General features: G+C 45.8%; 1 protein-coding gene across 5 annotated transcripts in view; it reads right to left on the minus strand.

Moving 5' to 3' along the window:
- Positions 1-23,468, minus strand: part of ABCA3 (ATP binding cassette subfamily A member 3) — a 105,792-nt gene that overhangs the window by 39,827 nt on the left and 42,497 nt on the right. For all 5 annotated transcript variants that reach the window (XM_090023838.1, XM_090023837.1, XM_090023836.1 and 2 more), the window contains 5 exons: positions 18,968-19,060; positions 12,975-13,239; positions 11,452-11,579; positions 8,390-8,555; positions 1,332-1,591 (listed from right to left, as the gene is read on the minus strand). In XM_090023838.1, coding sequence (XP_089879964.1) covers positions 1,332-1,591; positions 8,390-8,555; positions 11,452-11,579; positions 12,975-13,239; positions 18,968-19,021 — 873 coding nt within the window. In that variant the 5' untranslated portion in view covers positions 19,022-19,060. The remainder of the gene's footprint in view (positions 1-1,331; positions 1,592-8,389; positions 8,556-11,451; positions 11,580-12,974; positions 13,240-18,967; positions 19,061-23,468) is intronic.

Here is a 23,468-nt window from a genome sequence, read left to right on the forward strand (position 1 = left end):
TGGAAACCAGCTAGACTCACATGGCACAAGAGTAGCCATTGCTGACATAAAGCCCCATCCACAGCAATTTCACTTTTGAATCCAAGGTGGTCTCTGCCCATCAGTTCAAGGGAATGTCAGATTAAGCAAGAATGCTGAGAACAAGTTGTTTTTTTTCCCCCTGAAGCACTAAACTGAGATCCAAACCCAAAAGGTGAAGGCCAGAAGGGACCACTGAAACCATCTAATCTTAACTTCTTGCATAATAGGACAGTATTCTCAGCCAGATGGATCAAACCCTAGACTCTCACATTAAAAGTATGATGCTCTACCTGAGCTTATGAGGTACCAAACTGCTGACCTAAGTCTCTAAGTATGAAATAAAACTCATTGCAACTTGCCTTTCAGAAAACAAAGCTCCCTTCTCCCCAAAATCTCCTTAGCCAACTCCTTTTCATGCATCCTGGTCACCCACAAATGTGTTCCATCTATCCTGAAGCTGCATTCTAACCCATGAGAATTGCCTGCCTGCAAACCTAATAGCAATTGCTGAAGCAGATAAAGCAGCACAGCAGGGTGGCAGGGCTGGATTCCAGCTGCAGAATTAGCCACATTCTTCCACAGCATTTACTAGACCATCCTAACCTCCCCCTCTTCTGCCTTCTGGCTCCCAGCAAGAAGGGGATTTATTCCTAACTCAGCAGTTTAAAAAGAGGGTTATGTTTTAGAAGGCAGCCAGCAGATTAATGACATCTGGAATGGGTAAGCAAACCGCAGAATGCAGAGTTCAGTGTCTGACATCAAGCTGCTACAGATTATAGGATTTTTATTCCTTTAGAGTTGTTTTCCTGCAAAGGAGATTCCAACTGCTTGAAACAGAGCAATTATCTTCCCATTACCAGTTTCTCCTTTAGGGCTATTCTCTGATGTGCTTTCCCCTTGCTCAGTCTCTTACCCACTTCTGCTTTCCACCCCTCATCCCTAGTAGAGTGGAGTCTCTTCTTTCTCTCATTCTGCCAGACAGAGTGCTCAGGCTTTCCTCTACCCTAGTATCCTGTGACAGCATCACTTCCCCTGTGTTCTTCACACCCATCAATAGATGGTACTTGATCACCTACAGATGTGAACAATTTCCTTTAGCATAAACAGACAGACAGGTGAAGAAACCAAGCTAGCCAACACAGTAGAGTGACACTGCTGTGCTCATCTTCACTCTGCACACCCCTACGTGGGATATCTAGGTGACCAGTTCCACCTTGTGTAAACCAGTGTCATTTGATCTACAGTGACTTGTATTACTGCTACAGCAGTCTGCCAGCAAGACACCTTCCCTGACAAGCCTCCTCCATTACCTTCAGCTTCTTCTCCTTCTCGTGCACAACGGCACGGACGATATTGAGTGAGGTGTAGGTGAAGCTCAGCATGAGCAGCAGGGGCAGCTGGTTCTGGATGGCGAGGAGAAAGAGGTCGTTGACATAAGGTGGGTAGGGGAAGCGCCGCACAACCACGGTGACCCTTTCCAGCAGACTGCTGCTGGAGGCGTTGGCATGGTACTGTATGATGGCTCTGTCCACAGCATGCTGCACTGCCAGAAACCCCTCCCGGAAGTACCCTGAGGGGAAAACACAAAGGCACCCAGGGGGACAGTGTGAGAGCACTGTAGGAGAAGAGCAGACAGTTCCAGCAGATCAATGCTCCCCAGTTGCAGAGGGTTATGAATTGTATGCCTGTCATCTACAGACACCATTCAGGGGAGGAGAGGGCAATGCTGTGCATGTGAGAAAAAGGTATGGCCTTTATGAAAGAGGCTCTGCAAGGGGGAAACAGCACAGCAGTAGCTCCAAGAAGATCTATACCCACATAGATTCATACAGTAACACTCTGGTTTTATTTGGACTATTCCTTGAAAATTCTCAGGACTTCACTCTGGCAGGACAAAGAAGCCTGTCAAGAGCCTTTTCCCAGGAGTGATGGTACAGCTTCAGTCGGCACAGCTGCATTTGGGGTTTGCTGATGAAGGGCTGGCACACTGGCTCTAACTTAAACTGCCTATGCAGTTCCTGGCTCTAACTTAAACTGCCTATGCAGCTTGCTCCCCAGGCCTCTGCTCCCCATCCAAAGAGTGAATATGATAAAGCTTCTGTTCCTATTTGTCTGTACAGACTATACACTCTCCAGGAAAAAAGCTACATCTTAAAAGCGTATGCAATGATCAGCATCATGAGGCCTGGGTCTCAGCTGAGGCCTCAAGCATTTGAAGTAATGCAAATAAATAACATGGGTAAAAAGTGGAGTCATTAACCCATGTGTTTGTGGCAGTACTTGGCCTTCAAGGCTCTCTGCTATACTCTAGACACTAGACAATGGTGCCTCCTTTGTACAGAATCAGCTGCACAAGGACCTGTATCAGGGGCACTGATCCTTAATCATAATGCGCATTACTTATTTTTAGAGCAGCTGATGAGATACAAATAAGGTAGTAATCAATTTATATTCCATTGTGCAGCTTATTTAATCAAGCCTGTGCATTCACATGAAAAGGAAAATACTCGCAGGACTCAAGTTATACAGCTTTAATCCAATCAAGGCTTTCTGGAGACACTGATCTCATGTCTTCTGTTCCCACAATTCCTTGATGGAATTCACTTCGTGTCACTCAAGGTTACTAATTTATTTGATATTTAACCTAGGAATTGCTCTACCAGGTCAGACCCAGAAGTCATCCAGCTCCACATCCAGAAGGGGACAAATATTAAGGTGCAAAAATCCCAGTCATGGAGTGTTATGTAACAACTTGTCCATAGAGAACAGGTATGTCTAGCCCCGTCACAGTGATGATGACAGTATGCCCCAGAGCCTAAGGCTTTATTACTATTTGTGCAAAGTCAAATCTTTTAGAGCTCTTGGTCTCAGAATTTTTTCCCTTTTATTTACCTACTGCTTACATTACTTAAGTGAATCCTTGGGCCTCCCCCACAAGGTGAGGGCTCCACTGCCACTATGTACTCTGCTGACACAAGAAGAAATAGTGCCAGTCCTGATGACTCTGTGACCTAAGCACACAAGAGTGTAAGAAGATGGGAAGGGATAAACAAAGGCAAGATCAACTGAAGTAACTTGACCCAAATCACACAGCAGATCAGTGGCAGAGCCCGAAACAGAAGGCTGCACGCAGGTCTGCAAAACAGCTGTTCAGTGCCCTATCAGTCTTCTGACATTCTGTTTCACAGGCTAATTACTCATCATCTGAGACACTCTTTCTCCTGTCTATTTTGCCTCGAGCATTTACCACAGAATGGCGGCATCATCCTATTAACAGAAAGGGGCAACATGAGGCATGTGTGGAATTCTGTTTCTTCTTAGTTACCTTTTTAATCCATCTACACTGTATTTTGCTAATTATGGGCAGGTAGCCATTTTATTCCTTGATGTGTTACCCTGGCTGCATAGATGATTACGAGCATGTGTCTATGGGCACATGTGCCCTGAAAACAAACTGGAAAAGGATGGCCCTCCTGTGCTTTAGCCCAGTTAACAGTGACTAGGGACTTGCCCAGGAAGCTGAAGACCTCCAGGTGTCTCCTGACAGGATTTAAACTATATCTACTGTGACTTCCTAGCATAGTGCTCTAACCACCACACCACAGGCCAGGCATTTGTCAGGCCTTTTTGCTGCCCTCTGCTGCCTTTTGAAGCTAAGCCTCTGCCCTTTGCATTTAATAAAGTAATTGGAAAAAATGGAGAGAAGGCCGTGCAGAAGGGAAGTTTTTGTTCCACTAGAAACAAGGACCCAGACTAGAACCCAGAGGTGCAGCCACCTCACTGAGCCACACACCTTCTGGCTTGCTGCCTTCTTCCAGGTCACACATATCTCCCGCTCATGGCTGCCCAGGGGCCAACCTCCAAAATAAGTGCTAGAGAAGGGCCTGGATAAGGGTTAACCTGTGGTGTGGTGGTTAAAGCACTAGGCTGGGAAGTTTCAGAAATACAGATTCAAAACCCCTGTCAGCAGTGGGAAGCTAGAACACAGCTCTCTAGCTTCCCAGGTAAATATGTAATCTATTTAGTTGTTGGGGTTAAACCATGGTACACGTCCATGCAGTAGGCCATGTATGTAACCTCTGCATGCCTCATCTACATGCTAAGCATGCACTCTCACAAATGCCTCCATACTGCTGGGAAACAGAATGGCTGCCTGCATGCAAGTGCCAAAAATGATACAGATATGACCACAGGGAGGCAGAACGATGTAAGCAGACAAGAGAAGACGGGTGTGTAGTTGAGTGAGGTGGCTGCTTCTCTGGTTTTAACCTAGGTTCCTGTTACTAGCGAGACAAAAACTTTTCTTCTGCATGGCCTTCTTTCCATCTTTTTTCCAATGACTTCATTAAATGGAAAGGACAGAGGCTCAGCTTCAAAAAGGACATTATTTAACTGAAATAACCTGACCCAAATCAATGGCAGATCAGCACCCTATCGTTCTGCTACCAGGGTGCTGGTAGCAGCCTACAATTATATGAGGGGTACATCAGGACCTGGTAGAACAGCTGTTCACCAGAGCTCCCCAAGGGGTAACCAGGTCTAATGGCCATAAACTCCAGGAAGGCCAATTTAGATTAGACATAAGAAAAAAAACGTTATTTACGGTGAGTGTGTCTAGGCTCTGGGACAGACTCCCCTGCAGGGATGGTGCAAGCACCTACTCTGGACTCTTTCAGAAAGCATCTGGATACTGTTCTTGCTGGGATCAGCTGATCCCAGCTGACCTCCCACCTATGGGGGAAGGTAGGGGGGCAGGGTACACACTGGACTCAAGGTCCCTTCCAGCCCCTAATGTCTATGAAATCTATGAAGTTCTTATGGCACTCCATTCCACAGGATAATTAGTCATCATTTTAGAAGTGTTGCTGCCCCTCTTCTTCTCACTTGCCTCTTTCTCCTTCAGATTTTTGGCACAGAAGAGGGAGGGATTATCCCATTAACAGAGAGGGACAATATGAAGTCCGTATGTAACAGTGTAAGTAGCAGACTGTAGCAAGCTAGAGCACAAACTCCTTCACAAAAACCAAGGCAACTGACTTTGTGGAGATTTTTCACCTTCAGGTCTTAAAAGTCTTTGAGGTCTTCAGAGTTTACTGCTGGTTAGCTACAGGACACTGGCCAGCAACATCAGAGACTCAGGTTCAATTTCCTGCTCTGTAACAGACATGCTGAGTGAAGAGGAGCAGGTCACTTGGCCTCTCAGGGCCCCAAGCACCCACCAGCTGCAGAAAAGATGGACATGAGCCATCAATGAGAGGAAGCGGTTAGCAACCGCTAACCACACCTTCTCGTGCATCTACAGATGCATCACAAGCAGGTCCAGCGAGGTGATCCTTCTCCTCTATGCAGCACTGGTCAGGCCACAGTTGGAGTACTGTGTCCAGTTCTGGGTGCCGCACTTCAAGAGGGATGTGGCTAGCATTGAGAGGGTCCAGAGGAGGGCCACTTGCATGGTCACAGGGCAGCAGACCAGGCCCTCTGAAGAATGACTACAGGGTCTGAATCTATCCAGCCTCCACAAGAGAAAACAGAGGGGATCTGGTGCCCGTCTATAAACTTACCAGCGGGGACCAGTAGAAAATAGATGAGGCTCTGTTCCCCCGGGTATCACCTGGGATAACAAGGAATAACGGCAACAAATTGAGTGAGAGCAGGTTCAGGCTTGATATCAGGAGGCATTACTTTATGGTTAGGGCTGCCAGGCTCTGGAATGGGATCCCAAGGGAAGTGGTGCTCTCCCCTACCTTGGGGGTCTTCAAGAGGGGGTTGGATACATATCTGGCTGAGGTATTATGATCCCAGCGCTTGTTCATGGCAGGGGGTCGGACTTGATGATCTGTTCATGTCCCTTCCGACCCTAGAAGGTATGAAAGAACCAGGCATGTCATGCAGCTGGTGCTAACACTGCTGCCCCATTCTGCTCCCTGGCTCCTGTTTCAATGGTCATTTGTTAGGGTGATAATTCAATGGTTCTGCTACAGGCTTCTTTACATATGAACCTGAGCTGAAAAAAAAAGTAAGAATGATTTCACAGAGCAAGGGACCCTGTAGACTAAGTTCTGTGGCTAGCTAGCCCACAAGGCAGAGAGAAGGGGTTTCTTGAGCCATATGAAGGGAGAAAGAGAGTGGCAGACTAGGCCAGATTCATCCATCAAATCAATGGAGCTACATCAGGGGCAAGTTTGGACTTTGGTTGAGAGAAAATAAGCACCTTGTTTCCTACCACCAGCCAATATAATCTGGAAGCTGCTCATGGAGAAACTGGGATTCTTCCCCTCCTCATCCAACCAGATATGGCAGATTCCTGACCTTCTCCTATGAATCATGCACTATGCTGCTGGAGCAGCTTCCCAGAGTCACGTGCATATGCTTCATAGCAGGGCTGGAACCACTGCCAGCCCTAAGCCCTTAGCTTTGGGGTGGGCGGTAGATGTGATAACACTGGTCTTCCTGCCACACCAAAACCCCACCTAAGGGCAAGTGCCACACTAAATGCTGCAAATAAAGAGCAGTAGAGGCACCCTGCTCAGAACAGCTCACAATCCTCAGTGGAAATTGCTGCTTTAAAAGAAGCAGGGTGAGGGCTTTTAGTGCCACCCATGCAGGGGGTGCACGTTTGCTATTGGACAGATTTGTCTTGTGTTAATGCACCAGACTGGACCCAGATCAGGGCTGTCAGCTACTTTTCACTAGTGCTCTGCGACTGTGCAGCACCTAGAAGAGCCACTCCTGATGAAACAAAGGGAAAGCAACCTTTGGCTTTAGGCTGCAGAAGACTGCATGGAAGTCAAAAAGGACAAACACAACCAACGGTGACATTGCTTAGAACATAGTATATGCTAGCAGCTCAGCCCTATCCTCATCCTTTGGAGAATTAAGCAAGCAAGGAGTGATCTAAATCAGGCTGTAACCTTGTTCTGCATTTGCACATTTTAAGGATAGGCTGATTCTCAGTAGTTGGTAATGTTTATCAAAATAAGCTTTACACTAAGTCTGGCACTTATTTTTGTTAATCAGAAGGATGATGTTATATTTAGGCATATTATATTATGAAGCTTACTATGTATCTATTTGGAGTCTCAATGTTTATAGTTTTGTTGCGTTAGAAAATAGCAAATGATGGGATTCCGATCTATCCCAACAAAGCTTGGCACAAACCATCACAGCAAAATGCACAAAAGACCCCAGCATTTTTAAATGGATTTTAAATTAAATAAAGGTTCTTTAAAATGTGCGGGACAAAGTTAAGAATGTTTTACACTTAAAACTAAATTAGATATAGGAAATATTATCTGTAGTGAGTGAATTGAACCAGATGTCATCTCCTTGCACCTCATTTTTATTCATAGATTATAGGAGGAAAATGAAACTTTTCAAATTTTTCAATGCTCAACTGGACTCCTGACTTTGAATGAACTAGTCATTAAACTGAATGAACTGAAACAAGAGAAACATTCGCTATGTGCTTGCAAAAGAAGCTAGCGCTGTCAAAAACTGGTTTAGTTCTTTTTAGACTGATTCCAGGTATCCTTCCAGTAACTTCCATCATCAATTCAATGGTTTGATTTTATTTAAAATGCCAGCAGCAGACAAACTGGTTAAAATTTTAATTAAAATTAAATTAATATGAATGAATAAGGCTTAATAGGCAACAAAATACATTTTTAAAGTTTTATTTTTAAAAAGAACTGTACTTAAATAAAACAAATCCACTTTAAAAATTTGATTTATCTATTCCAAGCTCAACAGAAACATCTATCCCCCCAGTTAAATAAGAGAGAGCATTATAATGTCATAAATCACTAATGTCCCCTTTTCAAGCCTTTTCTAGAGTGACACCAGCTGAAATAGCAGGAAGAGGCAAATGTGGCCATGATGAACCTGGCCACAGCTCCAGCTGATGATTACACCATGGCGTACTGTCAAAGGCTACAGGGGAAAAGCACACACATTTGTAGATAAGAGACTTGGCAGAGATACTGCTGTAGCAAGGTGGGAACAGAACCAGAAAGAGCTTGGCAGGGCATCACATCACTTCCTCCCCTTATACACTTCCTAAACATCAGAGGCCCAGATCCTAATACCAGCCCACCCTCTATGTTGTCCCCTTCCCTCAGATGCAAATCAAGGAATAAGAGTTACACTTTCCCATTGTCTCCTAATGATGAGGCAGAGGGAGGGGTCAGCTGTTTGCTAGCCCAGACCATGACAGCCACTGACATAACATTTGCCCAGTCATTTCAGTTGTCCCTCTCAATGCCCTAGTCAAGGTACCTGGGCTAGATGGCTTATTTTAGCAGTGTCTTTTTTCTGACTGACAAATTACTGTACCATGGACTAAAACAAGTCCTCAAAGGGTTGTGCTTACCAGGTGTTCCCCCATCATCGTGGTTGGCTTCCCTGGGGCCAGGTAGCTGAAAAAGTGGAAACAGGTAGCTGGTGTGCCAGTCTCGGTCAAGGTTAGGATTCAGGCCTGTCTGTTCATTCCGTGGGGCATTCCTTGGGCTGTATTTGAAGCGCAGCTGGTAATCAACCTACAAGGCAAAAAAAGCAAAAAGAGAGTGTCCAGGTCCCAACATCACCTGAGGCAATGGTGGATGCCTGGCACAGAAAGGCTTCCTGGTGCAAGTGCTGGAGCAGCCAACTAGGGGCCATGCTCTTCCTGACCTGCTGCTCACAAACAGGGAAGAATTGGTGGGGAATGTAGTAGTGGATGGCAACTTGGGCAGCCATGACCATGATATAAAACTAACTGAGTTCAGGATCCTGAAGGAAGGAAGGATGGAGAGCAGCGGAGTAAGGACCCTGGACTTCAGAAAAGCAGATTTTGACTCGCTCAGGGAACTCATGAGCAGGATCCCCTGGGAAGCCAGTCTGAGGGGCAGAGGGGCCCAGGAGAGCTGGCTATATTTTAAAAGAAGCCTCACTGAAGAGTGCAAGAACAAAGCATCCTGATGCACAGGAGGAACAGCAAATATGGCACAAGACCAGTTTGGCTTAGTAGGGAAATCTTCAGTGAACTAAACCACAAAAAGCAAGCTTATGAGTGGAAAGTTGGACAAATAACTAGGGAGGAGTATAAGAGCATTGCTCAGGCATGTAGGGATGAAGTCAGAAAGGCAGAAACACAATTGGAGTTGCAGCTAGCAAGGGATGGTAAGGATAACAAGAAGGGTTTCTACAAATATGTAAGTAGCAAAGGAGGATCAGGAAAAGTGTGGGTCCCCTACTAAATGGGGGAGGCAACCTTGTGACAGAGGATGCAGAAAAGGCTGAAGTGCTCAATGTCTTTTTCACCTCAGGTTTCACAGGCAAGGTCAGCTCCCAGACTACTGCACCTGGCAGCACAGTTTGTAGAGAAGGTGAGCAGCCAACAGTGGCAAAAGAACACTATTAGGGACTATTTAGGAAAAATGGACACATACAAGTCCATGGGACCAGATGGGATGCGCCCAAGGCTACTGAGTGAGTTGTCCGATGTAATTGTAGAACCACTGGCCATCATCTTTGAAAACTCATGACAATTGGGAGAGGACCCGGATGATTGGAAAAAGGGCAAACATAGTGCCCATATTTAAGAAAGAGAATAAGGAGGATACAGGGAACTACAGGCCAGTCAGTCACACCTCAGCCTCTGAAAAAAAATCATGGAGCAGATCCTGAAGGAATCCATTTCTAAGCACTTGGAGGAGAAGAAGGTGATTAGGAACAGTCAGCATGGATTCACCGAGAGCAAGACATGCCTGACCAACCTGATCGCCTTCTATGATGAGGTGACTGGCTCTGTGGATGTGGGGAGACCAGTGGATGTGGTGTACCTTAATTCTAACAAGGCTTTTGATATGATCTCCCTCAACAATCTCACAGGCAAGTTAAGGAAGTACAGGCTGGATGAATAGACTATAACGTGGATAGAAAACTGGCTGGAGCATCAGAGGGTAGTAAATCAGTGACTGTCTAATTAACAGAATCCAACTAGACACTCACAGGAGTCTTCCTGCAAGCAATGGCTCAATGTCTAGTTGGCATCAGGCTCAGAGGGTAGTAATCAATGGCTTGATGTCTAGTTGGCAGCCGGTATCAAGTGGGGTGGGTGCCCCAGGGTCAGTTCTGGGGCTGGTTTCTTCATTAACGAACTGGAAGATGGGATGGAATGCACCCTCAGCAAGCCTGTAGATGACACCAAGATAGGGGGAGTAGTAGATATGCTGGAGGGTAGGACTAGGATTCAGAGTGACCTTGACAAATGGGAGAACTGGGCCAAAAGAAATCTCATGAGGTTCAACAAGGACCAGTGCAAAGTCCTGCACTTAGGACAGAACAATCCCAAGCACTGGTACAGGCTGGAGGAAGACTGGCTGGGCAGCAGCTCTGCAGAAAAGGACCTGGGAGTTACAGTGGTCAGTAAGTTGGATATGAGCCAGCAGTGTGCCCTGATTATTCCCCTCTATTCAGCACTGGTGAGGCCACTTCTGGAGTACTGTGTTCAGTTTTGGGTCCCCCACTACAGAAAAGATGAGGACAAGTTGATGGCAGTCCAGAGTAAGGCAACAAATGGTGAGGAGGCGAGGTGACATGACTTCTGAGGAGAGACTGAGAGAATTGGTCTTACTTAGTCTAGAGAAGAGGAGACCGAGAGGGGATTTAATAGCAGCCTTCAACTACTTCCAAGGGTAGTTCCAAAGAGGTTGGAGCTAGACTGTTCTCCGTGGTGGCAGAAGGCAGAACAAGGAGTCATGGTCTCAAGTTGCAGCAAGGGAAGTTTAGGTTAGATATTAGGGAGAACTCTCTCACTAGGATAGAAAAACAATGGAACAGGTTACCTAGTGAGGTGGTGGAATCTCCATCCTTGGAGGTTTTTAAGACCTGGCTAAACAAATTTTGGTGGGGATGATCTAGTTGGAGATGATCCTGCTTTAAGCAGGGTGTTGGACTAGATGACCTCCTGGGGTCCCTTCCAATTTTAATTTTCTATGATACTATGACTGAACAGAGAATCACAGCAAGAAAGACAACAGCAGTTGGGCAGAAGAATCACGTGGTGCACTGGCTAACCCATGAAGGACCACAAGGAACCAAATTAAAATATCCTGTCCCCACATTCTTCATACATAGTAAAGCCCCACCCAAAAACATCACTACAGATATTGCTCTTTATGGGTTGGGCAGGAGAAATGCCAGTCATCACTGTCTCCCCATTTAAGGTTACTGGCACTGTCCAGCAGAGAAGTTGTTTCTTATGTATATGTCAGGGTGCTTTTATGCCCCTCTTTGTAATCACGGTATCTGGAGTTGACATTACACCATCACTGACATGGTAACATCACAACAGGGACAGTCTTCCTCATGTCACTGTGGCTTGGCTTGGGGGCCACTATATATCTCCTGGGGATGCCAACTCTTTACTGCCTTCTCTACAGGCTCACTTACCTGGAGTGGCAAAGGGTCTTTGCTGTGATTGAAGTGGTGCTTGAAAACAATAGCGGCCAACACATTGCCTGAGTGGTTATTGAACTTTACATAGTCCTCAAACTCCCTCTCTGAGGAAAAGCCGTGAGCTGCAAAAGAAGAAAGTCCACAGAATAAGCTGCCCGTGCAAGGGAGTGAAACACACTGCCATGAGGGGAAGCCTCAAGATGTCTGAGAGTGTGGAGGTCTTGGACTTCAGTTCTGAAGGGCTCCTTGCTGCATGATGAATACCCTGCAGCAGTAGCTGGCAAACCCATTTCACCAGATTTTTGCCTTCATCAGGGAATATCCAGCTCAGATTTTTACCCAAAGACAAGGTGCCAGGGACTGCCAGCCTGATAATGTCACCACCCAAACCAAGCACTGTCAGCTCTTGATACCAAAGGGGTTGCATTTTTTGTCTTCCAAGAGAGGAGAGCTAACCCCACACAATACAGACTGGTTTTTCAATACTAAACTGAACTCAAGGACAGACTGGGCTCAAGCAAGCCCCATTCAACTCCCTGCAAACAGCTGTATCAATTCAGCCCCTCCTGTCCCAGTCCTGATCCTCCCCAAGGCACAGCATGGGTTGCTCTGACATTTCCCTATTTTAGAAGCACACACCCAACCCTCCTGCTGGATAAGAGACCCACAAAAATTACATAACAAACTGCTTAAGAGCTTGGGGGAAGGTAAAATTTCCATTCCACAGGAAATCCTGACATTTGTCCTGATTCCAGATTAGAACAAAAAAGTGAAATTATGAAGTTTACAGCATAAATGTGACCTCCAAAATCTTTTCACTCAGGAAAGTCAAAATAGCTATAATCAAAACTAAGCAATGTCACAAGGTTGACATGTAGCAGCCACTATTTTAATTTCTGGATTATAAAATGTAATATGAACAGAAATTGAAATGAAGTGTTTCATCCTTAGAAACCTTTACAGACATTTCTCATTTAAAACATTCCAAGTTCATAGAATCAGCATCTTCTCATGGAAACCTGTTTTGTCAGGAACTTTTGACCAACTCTACTGGATATATAGGAGAAAACAGTGAAAGCAACTAGATGCAAAGTACAAAAAAATTAATAAAGGGGAGCATTATTTTTTAACTCCTTGTTCTGCTATGAAAGCCTCAAGCATCACTTGCAAAACAGAAGTCCAATTTTTGAATGGGCTCCTTTAACTTTAATAGCCAAAGGCTCAGCCCTTACAAGGAAGTCACTACCAACAAAGAAGAGGTTCTGATCTCTAGACCCTAGAAATGATTAACCTAGGGAAGTCTTCAGCACTTCCTGCCAGTTACCTACACAGTTAAAACATCCTGACTGTAGGCCCCAGCTCAGCAAAGCACGTAATTAACAGACCTTTAAGAACGGGCCTACAAATTTGCTCAATCAGAACTATACATAACATTTTTACAGGCATGTTGCTCACATGCACAACATGAATGTTTAAGAGACCTCCTCCCACCGCTGCAACTCCCAGTCAATGCTAACCTTTGATATTGACATGCAAAGCCTTTTCCACCGCCTCGGCAATGCTCTTTACAGCCGTGCTGTTGGAGGGGACGTAGGCCAGCTCCCATGGGTTGCTTGGCTCCCGATGGCGAAAAAACCATGGCAGCTCCTGCACCGACTGCCTGGTGTAGATGGTGGCATTGGGGTGGCTGACTGAATGCACACGGTGACGAAGTGCTATCAGGATTGCAGCAAACAGCAATGGCAAGCAAATTTCTATGAGTGTCACCAGGATCTGCCGCTTCTGAAGGAAGAACAGGTTAAAAAAAAAGTTTTAAATGGCTGGAAGTGGATCAGTTTAGCAGTAAGGAGGAAGCTGCAATTCACTATGGTCTGAGCTTTGCAATGCATTTCCTATGCAATGCACAGGCCATACAGAAAGTACTGTGAAAAAAAGTGCTGCATCAGTGTCTAGCTAAAGGCAGCTGTATTCCAGGCAGAGGACCCTGTCAAGTCAAGCCCTCATCATACAAGCTGCTGTACAAACAGAGGAAGGAGTCAGGTGGAGCTTCATGGGAGCTTATAACAGCTGGTTTTATGGCAAGAGGTATCAAAAGAACAACCAACATAAAGGCAGGGAGTTAACTCGGGCAACCATTGCAACCTAAACAGTGGACGTGTCTACATCTACACGTACATATTAATGTAACACAATAAACTCAGACACTTATCACACAAGAGTTTATTGTTCTCAGCTCAGTTTTTCCCCTTTCTAATAATAAAGCTTTAGAAATAAGCAAGACCTTGTGTTTTGAGGCTCTGGACTAGGACTCAAGTACTGAGTTCACATCTGAGTCTGCAATAGACTTTTTATGTGGTCATAAGCAGGTCACTTAATCTGTTTGTCTATCTGAAAATTACCCATGTCATGGGGAAGGGATGCATTGTGAAGAGAGCAGGAAGTAGCAGATCTACCCATAAGAGAGCCAGGCAATGCTGCCCTATTGAGTTTGTTTGTTTGTTGAAAACTGAAGGTGTTGTAAGAAGAAAAAACTAAAGCTGTTAAGAATTTCAGGCAGGGAAGTACAAGGCACACCCAGGGAGAGAGCGAGCACGAATCATGGTTCAATTCCTGAGCATTAATCCTTTTAAATAGAAGTTGTGAAATAGTTTAGTATGAACTTTACCACCACAGAGATGTCTGTCCTTCTGGATCAAGCTTGCAAACCCTCCGGAACAGGAATGGTCACTTTAGGAATACAGGAACTGCTTGCCAGTGCCAGACATAATTTAACAGCTTGGTGACTTAGGGGTGGCTTTGGGCCACCCAAATGTCTCACACCTTCCATCCTGCAGTATCCAACCATTTTAAAAGCCCCAGGAAGGAGGTAGAATGCCTAGCTCTTGTATAGCACTTTACCACTCTGTATCTTGGAACACAGGGCAAAGGAGGTCAGTGTCGTTATCCTGTTTTAAAAACATCAGTCGGGGCACTAGGAGACTTTGGAACAGAAACCTGTTCTCAAGAGTTTGAGGTTGTTGCTTATTGCTGTTGGGGAATATTTTGTGTGCTGGAGGTGTGGAATGTGCTGAAGCAGAGCCTTACTGGAAGGCATACACCTGTGGAGTTGGCAGGGCTGAGAGTAGAACCTCTACAGTCCTAGTTCTTGGGCCTGTTGTACCCACTGCCCATGCCCAAGCCTTGGCTGGCAGGATGAAGTATCACTCTACTGTATCCTGTCTCACCCCTTTGGATACCTTACATGCTGCTGTTCTTGCTCCCTCAATGGCCTCCTTTTGTCCCATTCTGAAATTTCCTTACTGGCTCCTATTCTCCTTCAGGGTTGAGGCTTGTACAACAGTTGCTTGTTCATCCCCACTCCCTACTACACTGCACTTCTTAGTTTCTTTACAAAGTTTGCAACCCCTCTGTCCTGCAGAACATGTTGCTTCTTGGATTTAGATATGTCTTGGTTAGAGGCATCATCCACAGTCCACTGAAGTCAGCAGGAAGATTCTGCTCGCTTTGAGGGCTTAGCCAGTGCATGTTGATGGGAGGCAGAGGGAGCAGGTGCAGTTGAATGGACTGGATGTGGGAGTGGGGCCCAGCATAGTTCAAATCCAGTCCTGCTGCTGAGATGCCCAATGAACTGGAAAGATGGAAGGCTCACAGTAAGAAAGCAGCCAGGCAGGATGTGGCTGTTTCACATGGAAGATTTCACAGAATATATGGGAAAATGCCAGGAAAAACGAGATGCTTATTTCCAAGATTAACACCTTCATAGCCGCTAGAAACCCAAGCAGGACGTAGCAAGGGCAGTGTTCAGGCATGGCAGTGGCATTTTCCCCGTTTATTCTGTGAAATCTTCCATTTGAAACAGCCATATCCTGCCTGGCTGCTTCCTTACAGTGAGCCTTCTACCTTTTAAACTCTGGGGGTCTGACTTCATGTAATGTTCATAGGGTCTTCCTGCAGCCAGTCAGGGTGATACAGCCAGTATCTGCAGACCAGTAGTCAGCTCTCCAGTTTGGGATAAGTGTATGGCCCCTCAGTTAAATTTTAAGCTCTATTTCCAGGCATTATTTGTTGATATAAATCTAACAACAGCAGTTCTCTCAAAGCCTCTACAAAACCTGCCTGTTGCATCCTCTGTGCTCTGGCCTGGGAGACCTCCCTCCATGTCCTCCACCAAGTGTTGGCCATCTCCTTGCCTGAGACACCAGTCTTCTGGCAGCTCTCTTCCCCCTGCCCCTTACCTCCAGGCTTCAGCAAGAGTGGTCCCCACAGCCTTCTGCTTCTGAAACCCCTTAATCTGGTGCCATACTGAGCACTTCCTTCCAGCATAGCTCTTATTTTGGGGGTAAGCTGCTGCTGCTTCATTACCCAGGTCCTCCATTTTCACAGATCTGTTGGTTAGCTCCCTGCAGAAACTTCCCATCCCTCATCAGCTTTCTATTTCCACCTCTCATTTGAGTCTGGGCCTTCATACCATTTAGCTGACTTCTGCCTGGTCCCACCTGGAAGCATTTAGCTAGTCACAGGTGAACTGGGCCCGTACCCTCTTAAAGGGGCCAGTCTACCCTGTAACATGGTGCTTGAGTTTTTAGTGTTGGCTAACTTGATGGAGTTGGTGCATGGAAAGTGCAGACCAGCACAAACCTCTATTCCAAGGAGTTGTCTTAACTGCAGACCCACTGACTTTTGTGCCTTGGAATGGGGAGCGTCCAGACTAGGTGTTCACTGTATTCACTAGCCTGAGGTGATTGTCATATCCATTCACTTAAGGGTGGACAAACCTCTGAAGCAGGCCCTCTCTTCTTGGGCAAATGTTACACTACAATGCTAGACAACAGTGCTTCATGGAGACTTTAGGTATCTTGGGCTAAATGAATTAACCCAGCCCACATGTCGGGTGGGGAGTCCTGATCTGAGCAATTCCCTGTATTGTTACTGCATAAAGGGAAATGAGAGATGGTAGGCAGGTAGAGTGCTCTGTTGCTATGCTCTAGCCCTGCAGCCAGGCATGCGCAGTGGCAGCTGGGTTCTGGCTATTTTTGGTGTCTGGCTGTAATCTGCAGCACATCCCCCTGGCGCTAGAGACCTGTCGGATCTCATCAGTTAATCGGGCTTAGTGTGCCTGACAAGTGGCCTCCAGGGAACTGCTGAGGTGCTGCCCAAAGTGGCTGTAGTGATTTTAAGTCGGAGGAGCTCCTCTTCCTTGAGTGGTTCCTCACCAAATCCCCTGGAATGCATTAGAAGTCTCTGTGCTTCTGGCTGTGTCATCTGTGTCACGAGGTCGAACGGTCACAAACTCCTCCAAGACCGTTTCAGGCTGGACATAAGGAAGAATTTCTTTACTGTCCGAGCCCCCAAGGTCTGGAACAGCCTGCCAGCGGAGGTGGTTCAAGCGCCTACACTGAACACCTTCAGGAGTAAATTGGATGCTTATCTTGCTGGGATTCTATGACCCCAGCTGACTTCCTGCCCTTTGGGCAGGGGGCTGGACTCGATGATCTCCCGAGGTCCCTTCCAGCCCTAATGTCTATGAAATCTTTCAGATGGCTTAGCCTTGGGCAAAAGCCAAAGATCCTGCATCACCTTCTTTGCTAAAGGAAAGAAATTAATTTGACTTGACTTTGACTTTATCTCCACCTCCTCTTGTTCCATTCTGCCTTTCTTCATTTAGTTGTGATACCGAGTAGTCTGGGACTGAGAGGGAAGGATATTTTCTGTACTGTTAAACAGCTATTCTGCTTCACCACAGGGCTGGTGACTGATCCTAGACATCCCCCCACTCCCATCGTCACGGGACCATTGAGGTTTAATATTGTGCATTGAGAGAACTCCAAGGGTTGTTTTGCGGAGAGGGGAAAATGCTCTAAGAAGGGACTTATTCACTGATTGGTGCTTGCTTGCAATTATCCTGCCCTTTAAGAAGGTTTATTGATACCTCTTGCCAGGAGATAAAATAATCCACAGAAATAGCTTCTTTCCTTGTAGTGGAGCTGGCTGGATTTGGGCATGCCCCCAACAGTTGGTTGGGAACAGAAAATCTGAACTAAGCATTCCAATCTAAACTCAGGATAAAAAAGCTCTCTGCAAAACAGTATCTTCTGCTGTCCTTGGCATCCCATAGATGGTAATGTATAGAGTTAACTTTTGGCTCCTGAGTCCCCCTTGGTAAATAAAGGCTGCCTGACTTTTGACTGATGCCCTTCCTCCTGGATGTGGTCAGGACTGATCAGTGGTGGTTGGCTCACTTAGCTGTTAAATGCAGCTATTTGCCTCATTTCCTGCAAAGCAAAGGGCCTTCTGGGCTTTGGAAATCAATAACCTTTTGACAAACTGTGGCTCAAATTTAACCCAGGTGTAACTCCATAGAGCAGGATGGGTTTACACCAAAGATGAACTGGCTCTGTGCGGCTAGGGCAGAGAGAGAGAGGGGCATTGCAAGATGCATCACTCTAAGGAAGCTGGGGGTAAGTGAGGGTCTGTAACAATACTGAGGTCACCAAAAGGCAGCCTACTGTATTAACCCTCTTATTGCCTCTTGAACTTTGTCCAAAAATAAGCTCAGTGTCTCACATTCAACAGGAGTCTCAGTGCACACCCAGACTTGTTTTCTGCCCCTAGAACTGATTCTTTTACCCCAGCAATGAGGGAACACAAGAGATTTCTAAATTTGCTTTTACTTAGCCCACTTATTCGAGATGCTGGAACCAGCCCCACTACACTGTGATGGGACTGGCAAAGAGCAATCAGGATAAGTGTGTGTTTGCAACCTAGAGCTGATCTGTGAAGTGTTGGTTTAACTGCAAGACCAATGAGATCCCAGTGTGAGAAGCAGGCAGGGGGCTTTGCCATGGGCAAAAGGAGCAGTGCTGCAAGCCCCCTGCCTGCTCTTCACACTAGAGTCCCTGGTACAAGAAGCAGGCAGGAATTTTGCCCTGCTGCTCCAGTCCCTCCTGGAAATGGGAGAACCAAAGCAACCACTTCTCCCCATGATTTCCTAAATTGGGATCACCCCAGTCTCAGGAAGGCACCAGAGGCAGGCGAGAGGGTGCAGCTGCAGAATGAATGCCAGTGCTTTTCCCTCCCCAACAATTATTTCTATTGGAAAGAGCGGCCCACCGGTCAGTGCTTTCATGGCAGGAAACAAGTGTAAAATCCAAAGCATCAGTGGAATAAATGAAAAGGGCCAGCATGAGAGCAGACTCCTCTGCTTACCCTTGCAATGGCCAGATCACATCTAGATTGTTTCCCCACCCTAAGAAGAAGTGGGCAATCCAACGGGCTCCATCTTGAAAGTGACAGGGATTGATAAAGATGATGTGGGGAGGGGAGAATAAAGAAACCACCACCCCCTCTAGGATCTAGATGCATTTTCTAAGGGGCAGGCCATCATCTGTAAAGAGAGGTTTCCTGAAGACACATTGGTCTTGAAATAACTTGATCTGAATAGCACTGCACAGCTTCCTCTGCATCACCATTTATTCTGCTCTCCTGATAGAAAACCCAGCATGAAACATACCTGCAAAACGTAGTTCTTCCAGAGAAGGAGCCCAAACTGCCTGAACACAACCATTCTTCAAGCAGAAGGAGAGAGTTGCTACTTTCCAGGATTCTGCAGAGAAAAATCCAGAAGTACAGCGGTGAATCTAAAGCTGTAATATAGATCAGGAGACCAGGCTATCAGCGCTAAAAGGGTGGACAGATGTGCATTTTGAAATGATTCTTAACCAGGGTGTCACAAGATCCTTTTAAGGGTGCCAAACAATATTGGCACCCTGAGATGTGCAAACCCCTATACACAATTCACAAAATAAATGCAGAGATTTCAAATACAAATCCATAGCATCAAAAACATTTTGACCTGTTATGGTCTCTCTGGGTTCTTTGCAACAGAAGAATTGCTCTAGTGAAAACTAAGAGCTGACATTTTCCAAGTGGTGTCTGAAGCCCAACAAGGTTAAGAACTACTGCTCCAAACCTTTCAAAACAGGCTGCATTTGTTTCCAGCACTGACATGAAGGAGAAGATGCTTGGAGAACTGACTCAGAGACAGGAGGCTGTTCCCTGCATCCAGGTAATGTCTGAGCCACAATGTTAATAAGCTTGGATGGGATGCAAGAAAAAACAGAGGTTAGGAACATAGCCAGATGCATTACAAGTCAGCATTCCAGCAGGACTTTGAAAGCCTGAAGACCTAGAAAAGTTATACAAGTTGTTACTGGCAGACTGCTATACAATAGCTAACAGCTTCCATTCTAATCTCCAGTTTCCACACACATGTACAGTTTTCCACAGCAGTCAGCTTCTGCACTGCCTAAAGGTAAACTGAAACCTAAGTGGGGTAAGGATTCCTTTTAACCGTCTTCCGGTAACAAGAGGACAAGTATACACTTGCCCTCCAGCACTATTATGAAGTTATTATAATTCCCCCTCTGCATCATCTTACCCCCTCCCACTCAGAACAGGCTCAAAACAGCCAACATTTTTTATCTGGTTGCTGCACAAAGAGCCCAAATGAAGGTACCTGAGATCCTGCCTGTGCCAATGCAATTACAACAGGGGCCTGGCATCAACAGGCAGTAAGAAGAACATGTTCACAGCAGAAAGTTTCACTGAGCTGCGTCACCAAATGAACCACATCCATAATGGAGAGAATAGCAGAGAATTAACCATTGCTTTCATGAGTTTGTAGCTGAATCAATATATGGCCCTGATCCTAACCTTAAATGTTTCTAGAGGCTTGTTCACACAGCCAGAGAAAGCTGGAAGTAAAAGGGAAATAGTGAGATTAAAGAGTGTTATGTGCACAAGGTAAATAACCAGAAACATTTTTCTTCTTCTCAATTCCTACTTACAAACAGCTTCTAAATGACTCATAGCAGGGAACAGCATCGAACTTTACTGTGCACTGTAGACAAAGTGTTAGTTCCTTATGATAAGCCTGATTTTTCTGCCTCACCTCAATGGGATCTCCCTTGTAGCAAAAAATCACAAGGCAGTAATTGTAGGTTGGGGAGGGCTAGAAAAACAAACTAAAAAAACCTGGATTTCTGGAACTAACACAAAAGGCAACAGTTACAAAACACCAGTTTTCAGAAACATTAAGTTACCTCTCCTCCTATTGAAGCCAATTAGAACGACAACTGCATCCTTACCCCCCCCCAGCACAGAAATAATAAAAATAAGAATAAAGGGGACAAAAAAGAATAAGCTCAGAAGGCCAAAGGCCAGGAACAGGCTTAGCTATGCACAGCAACAGTTGGTCCAACCCTGCAAATATGCTTCTAAAATCCAGATCCTAACATCTCAGTACCTATTAACACGTGACAAATGCTGGGAGGTGCTCAACCATCCAACTGACCTAAATTGCACCTGTAAGAAGACTGGTACGCTAAAAGAATGGTCTCCTTTCTAAGTCTGGCATTGCATAGTACCAAGACATTACATGGCATTGTAAAGCAGCAAGTGCATACTTAAAATACTACCATCAATCCTAGGTGTGCAGGACATGTTTTTGCTACAAGTTAACATCCAGTTGAGGCCAGGTGAAGGGTTACATTTCTTAAAGAAGATCAAAACACTGTGCATTTTAGACGGAATCTGGATTCCTAAGAGTCATTTGGACGTTTATCTGGCTGGACTCGATCTTCCAAGGTCCCTTCCAGCCCTAATATCTATGAATCACCATTGTGAGAAAAGCCTTAAATAAGACAACCGCAACTTGAAAGCACACTTACTTCTGTCCAAGTGCTTCACCCCCCATATCAAGTAAGCCCTACAAGTCTGCAAATGAAAGAAAATGTTTGTTTATTTAGCTACTCCTATCTAGCCATTTTCTCCACTTCTCCTGTTTGCATGCATCTCACAGCAACAGAGTAAGGAAGAAAGGTAGTTTTTAAACAACAGGAATGTAATACTGTAAAACCACAAAAACTAGTATGAGGCAGCACATGAATACTTGTAACCTGCTATTTTGAAGCTGGTTAGATTTCAAGTTTGCACCTAACTTCTGGAATGTCAAGACTTTTGAGCACTTGATTTCACAACCTTTGTGTTGCATTAAATGAAGTTTTGTTTAACCATTACAGAAAAGGCCAAGTACAGAGATGCAGAGACCCAAAGGAAAGCCTGTGGGGGAAGAAGACAGAGCTACTGGATTGTTTCTTATTCCTTCAGCTCATCTTGAAAGATTCTCTCCCTTTCCCTCTTCAACTCAATCTTCCCCCTTACTATGACCACTATGTTAGGCAATTTCCTTAGGGGGTTGCGAGGGGAAATCGCTGCCAACCAAGAGATGAGCAGTGACCTGACCCTCTTGGTAAGCAGCTGTAGAAGCCAACAAAGCAAACAGCCAGCCCTGGCAGAAGCCAATCCAATTCTCAAAGAAGTTCTAGAAAGTTGGGATTGCTTTCACCACCACTGAATTTGGCCGTAGGAGAACAAAGGTACCAAAACAATGACCTAGCCTCACTGATCATCAAGCACATTCCCTAGGAACAGGACTGGAGCTCTTCAGGTTCCAAATTTTCAATTTTCTTTCCAGGCTTCCTGATCCTAAAGGGTCTCTAATGCAGGCAGTATTTGTCCATCTCACTGTCCCAAATACACTACCAGTCGGGGGTAAAGAAAGTGGGAGAAAGAAAATAAGCTATAGGAAGACTAATGCATGCCATTCAGCTCAGCAGTCTAAGAGTTGCTGAATAAGAAGCTGAGAGCAAGATGGTTGCACCCAGGTGATGGATGCAGTTTGTGACAAAGTCAAGCTGAACAGAGTACGGTCTGTTTTTAACTTACTTCTATAATGGGGTCAGGCTTTAGTAGGTATTGGCATTACCAAGGTCACAACAGCAACAACCCTTCTTAACTTCAGATTTCTCACACAAAAACATCTCATGTTTTCTTCCATCATTCAGAAAGTCAACTTTATTGCCGCTGCAAGGAAACAAGTATAAGATTGTACCTACTGTCTGCATTTCAGGTAGCTTCATCAGGATGTTCCTTAATTATGTTTAAAGCTCATACAATGGCAGGTAATCCTGAGTATTTGCAAAAAATGAACTTGTGTGTGTTATAATGGTCCCGCAAAAAGACATGAAAACAAAACTAGGCGGGCTTTAAACTAGGCTCGTCGGGGGAGGGGGAAGATGAGGGCGGAGGAGACGATGACATACCAGGCCCAGCAACAGCCAGCGAGCCCAGACCAATGGTCAAAACGGAGAAACAGGTAAGCGATAGGGGACGGGGCATTGCTGAGACTAGGGGGTCAGTGGGCACAACCGCTGAAGGCCTCAAATGCCTCTACACGAATGCTCGAAGTATGGGGAAGAAGCAGGAGGAACTCGCCCTCCTCCTAGCTGTCACCAGCCCTGACATAGTAGGGATCACAGAAACGTGGTGGGACTCATCGCATGACTGGGCGGTGAGTGTCAAGGGCTATAGGCTATACAGGAAGGACAGGATAGGAAGGAAAGGTGGAGGAGTAGCACTCTACATCAAGGAGGAATATACTTCCTCGTTAATTAGCATGGGGGTAGAGGGGGGGCACTCTGAGGTGCTCTGGGTTAGAGTAAAAGGCAGTCCAGGGGAGAGAGACTTAACGGTGGGAGTCTACTATAGACCTCCCAACCAGGGAGAAGAGCTCGACCTGGAATTCTTAGGTCAGCTTACAGAGGCAGTGAGGGCTAAGGATGTGGTCATCATGGGGGACCTAAACTTCCCAGACATCTGCTGGGAGGAGCAGTCAGCCAAGTCTGATCGCTCACGTCGGTTCTTAGCCAGACTGCAGGACCTCCATCTAACCCAGGAGGTGCACAGCCCCACCAGGGGAGACGCCTTGTTGGACCTAGTGCTGGCCACGGGTGATGACCTGGTGAGGGGGCTGCGGGTGATGGGCCACCTGGGAGACAGTGATCATCGCTTGCTGGAATTCACCATCCAGCGTAAGGTGGCAAAGGGCTGCAGCAAGGCAACAGCCCTAGACTTTAGGAGGGCTGACTTCAACAAGCTAAGGAGGATAGTTG

The sequence above is a fragment of the Crocodylus siamensis genome, chromosome 12 (genome assembly GCF_052110815.1).
Source record: "Crocodylus siamensis isolate JL-2025a chromosome 12, ASM5211081v1, whole genome shotgun sequence".
Taxonomy (NCBI): Eukaryota; Metazoa; Chordata; order Crocodylia; family Crocodylidae; genus Crocodylus; species Crocodylus siamensis.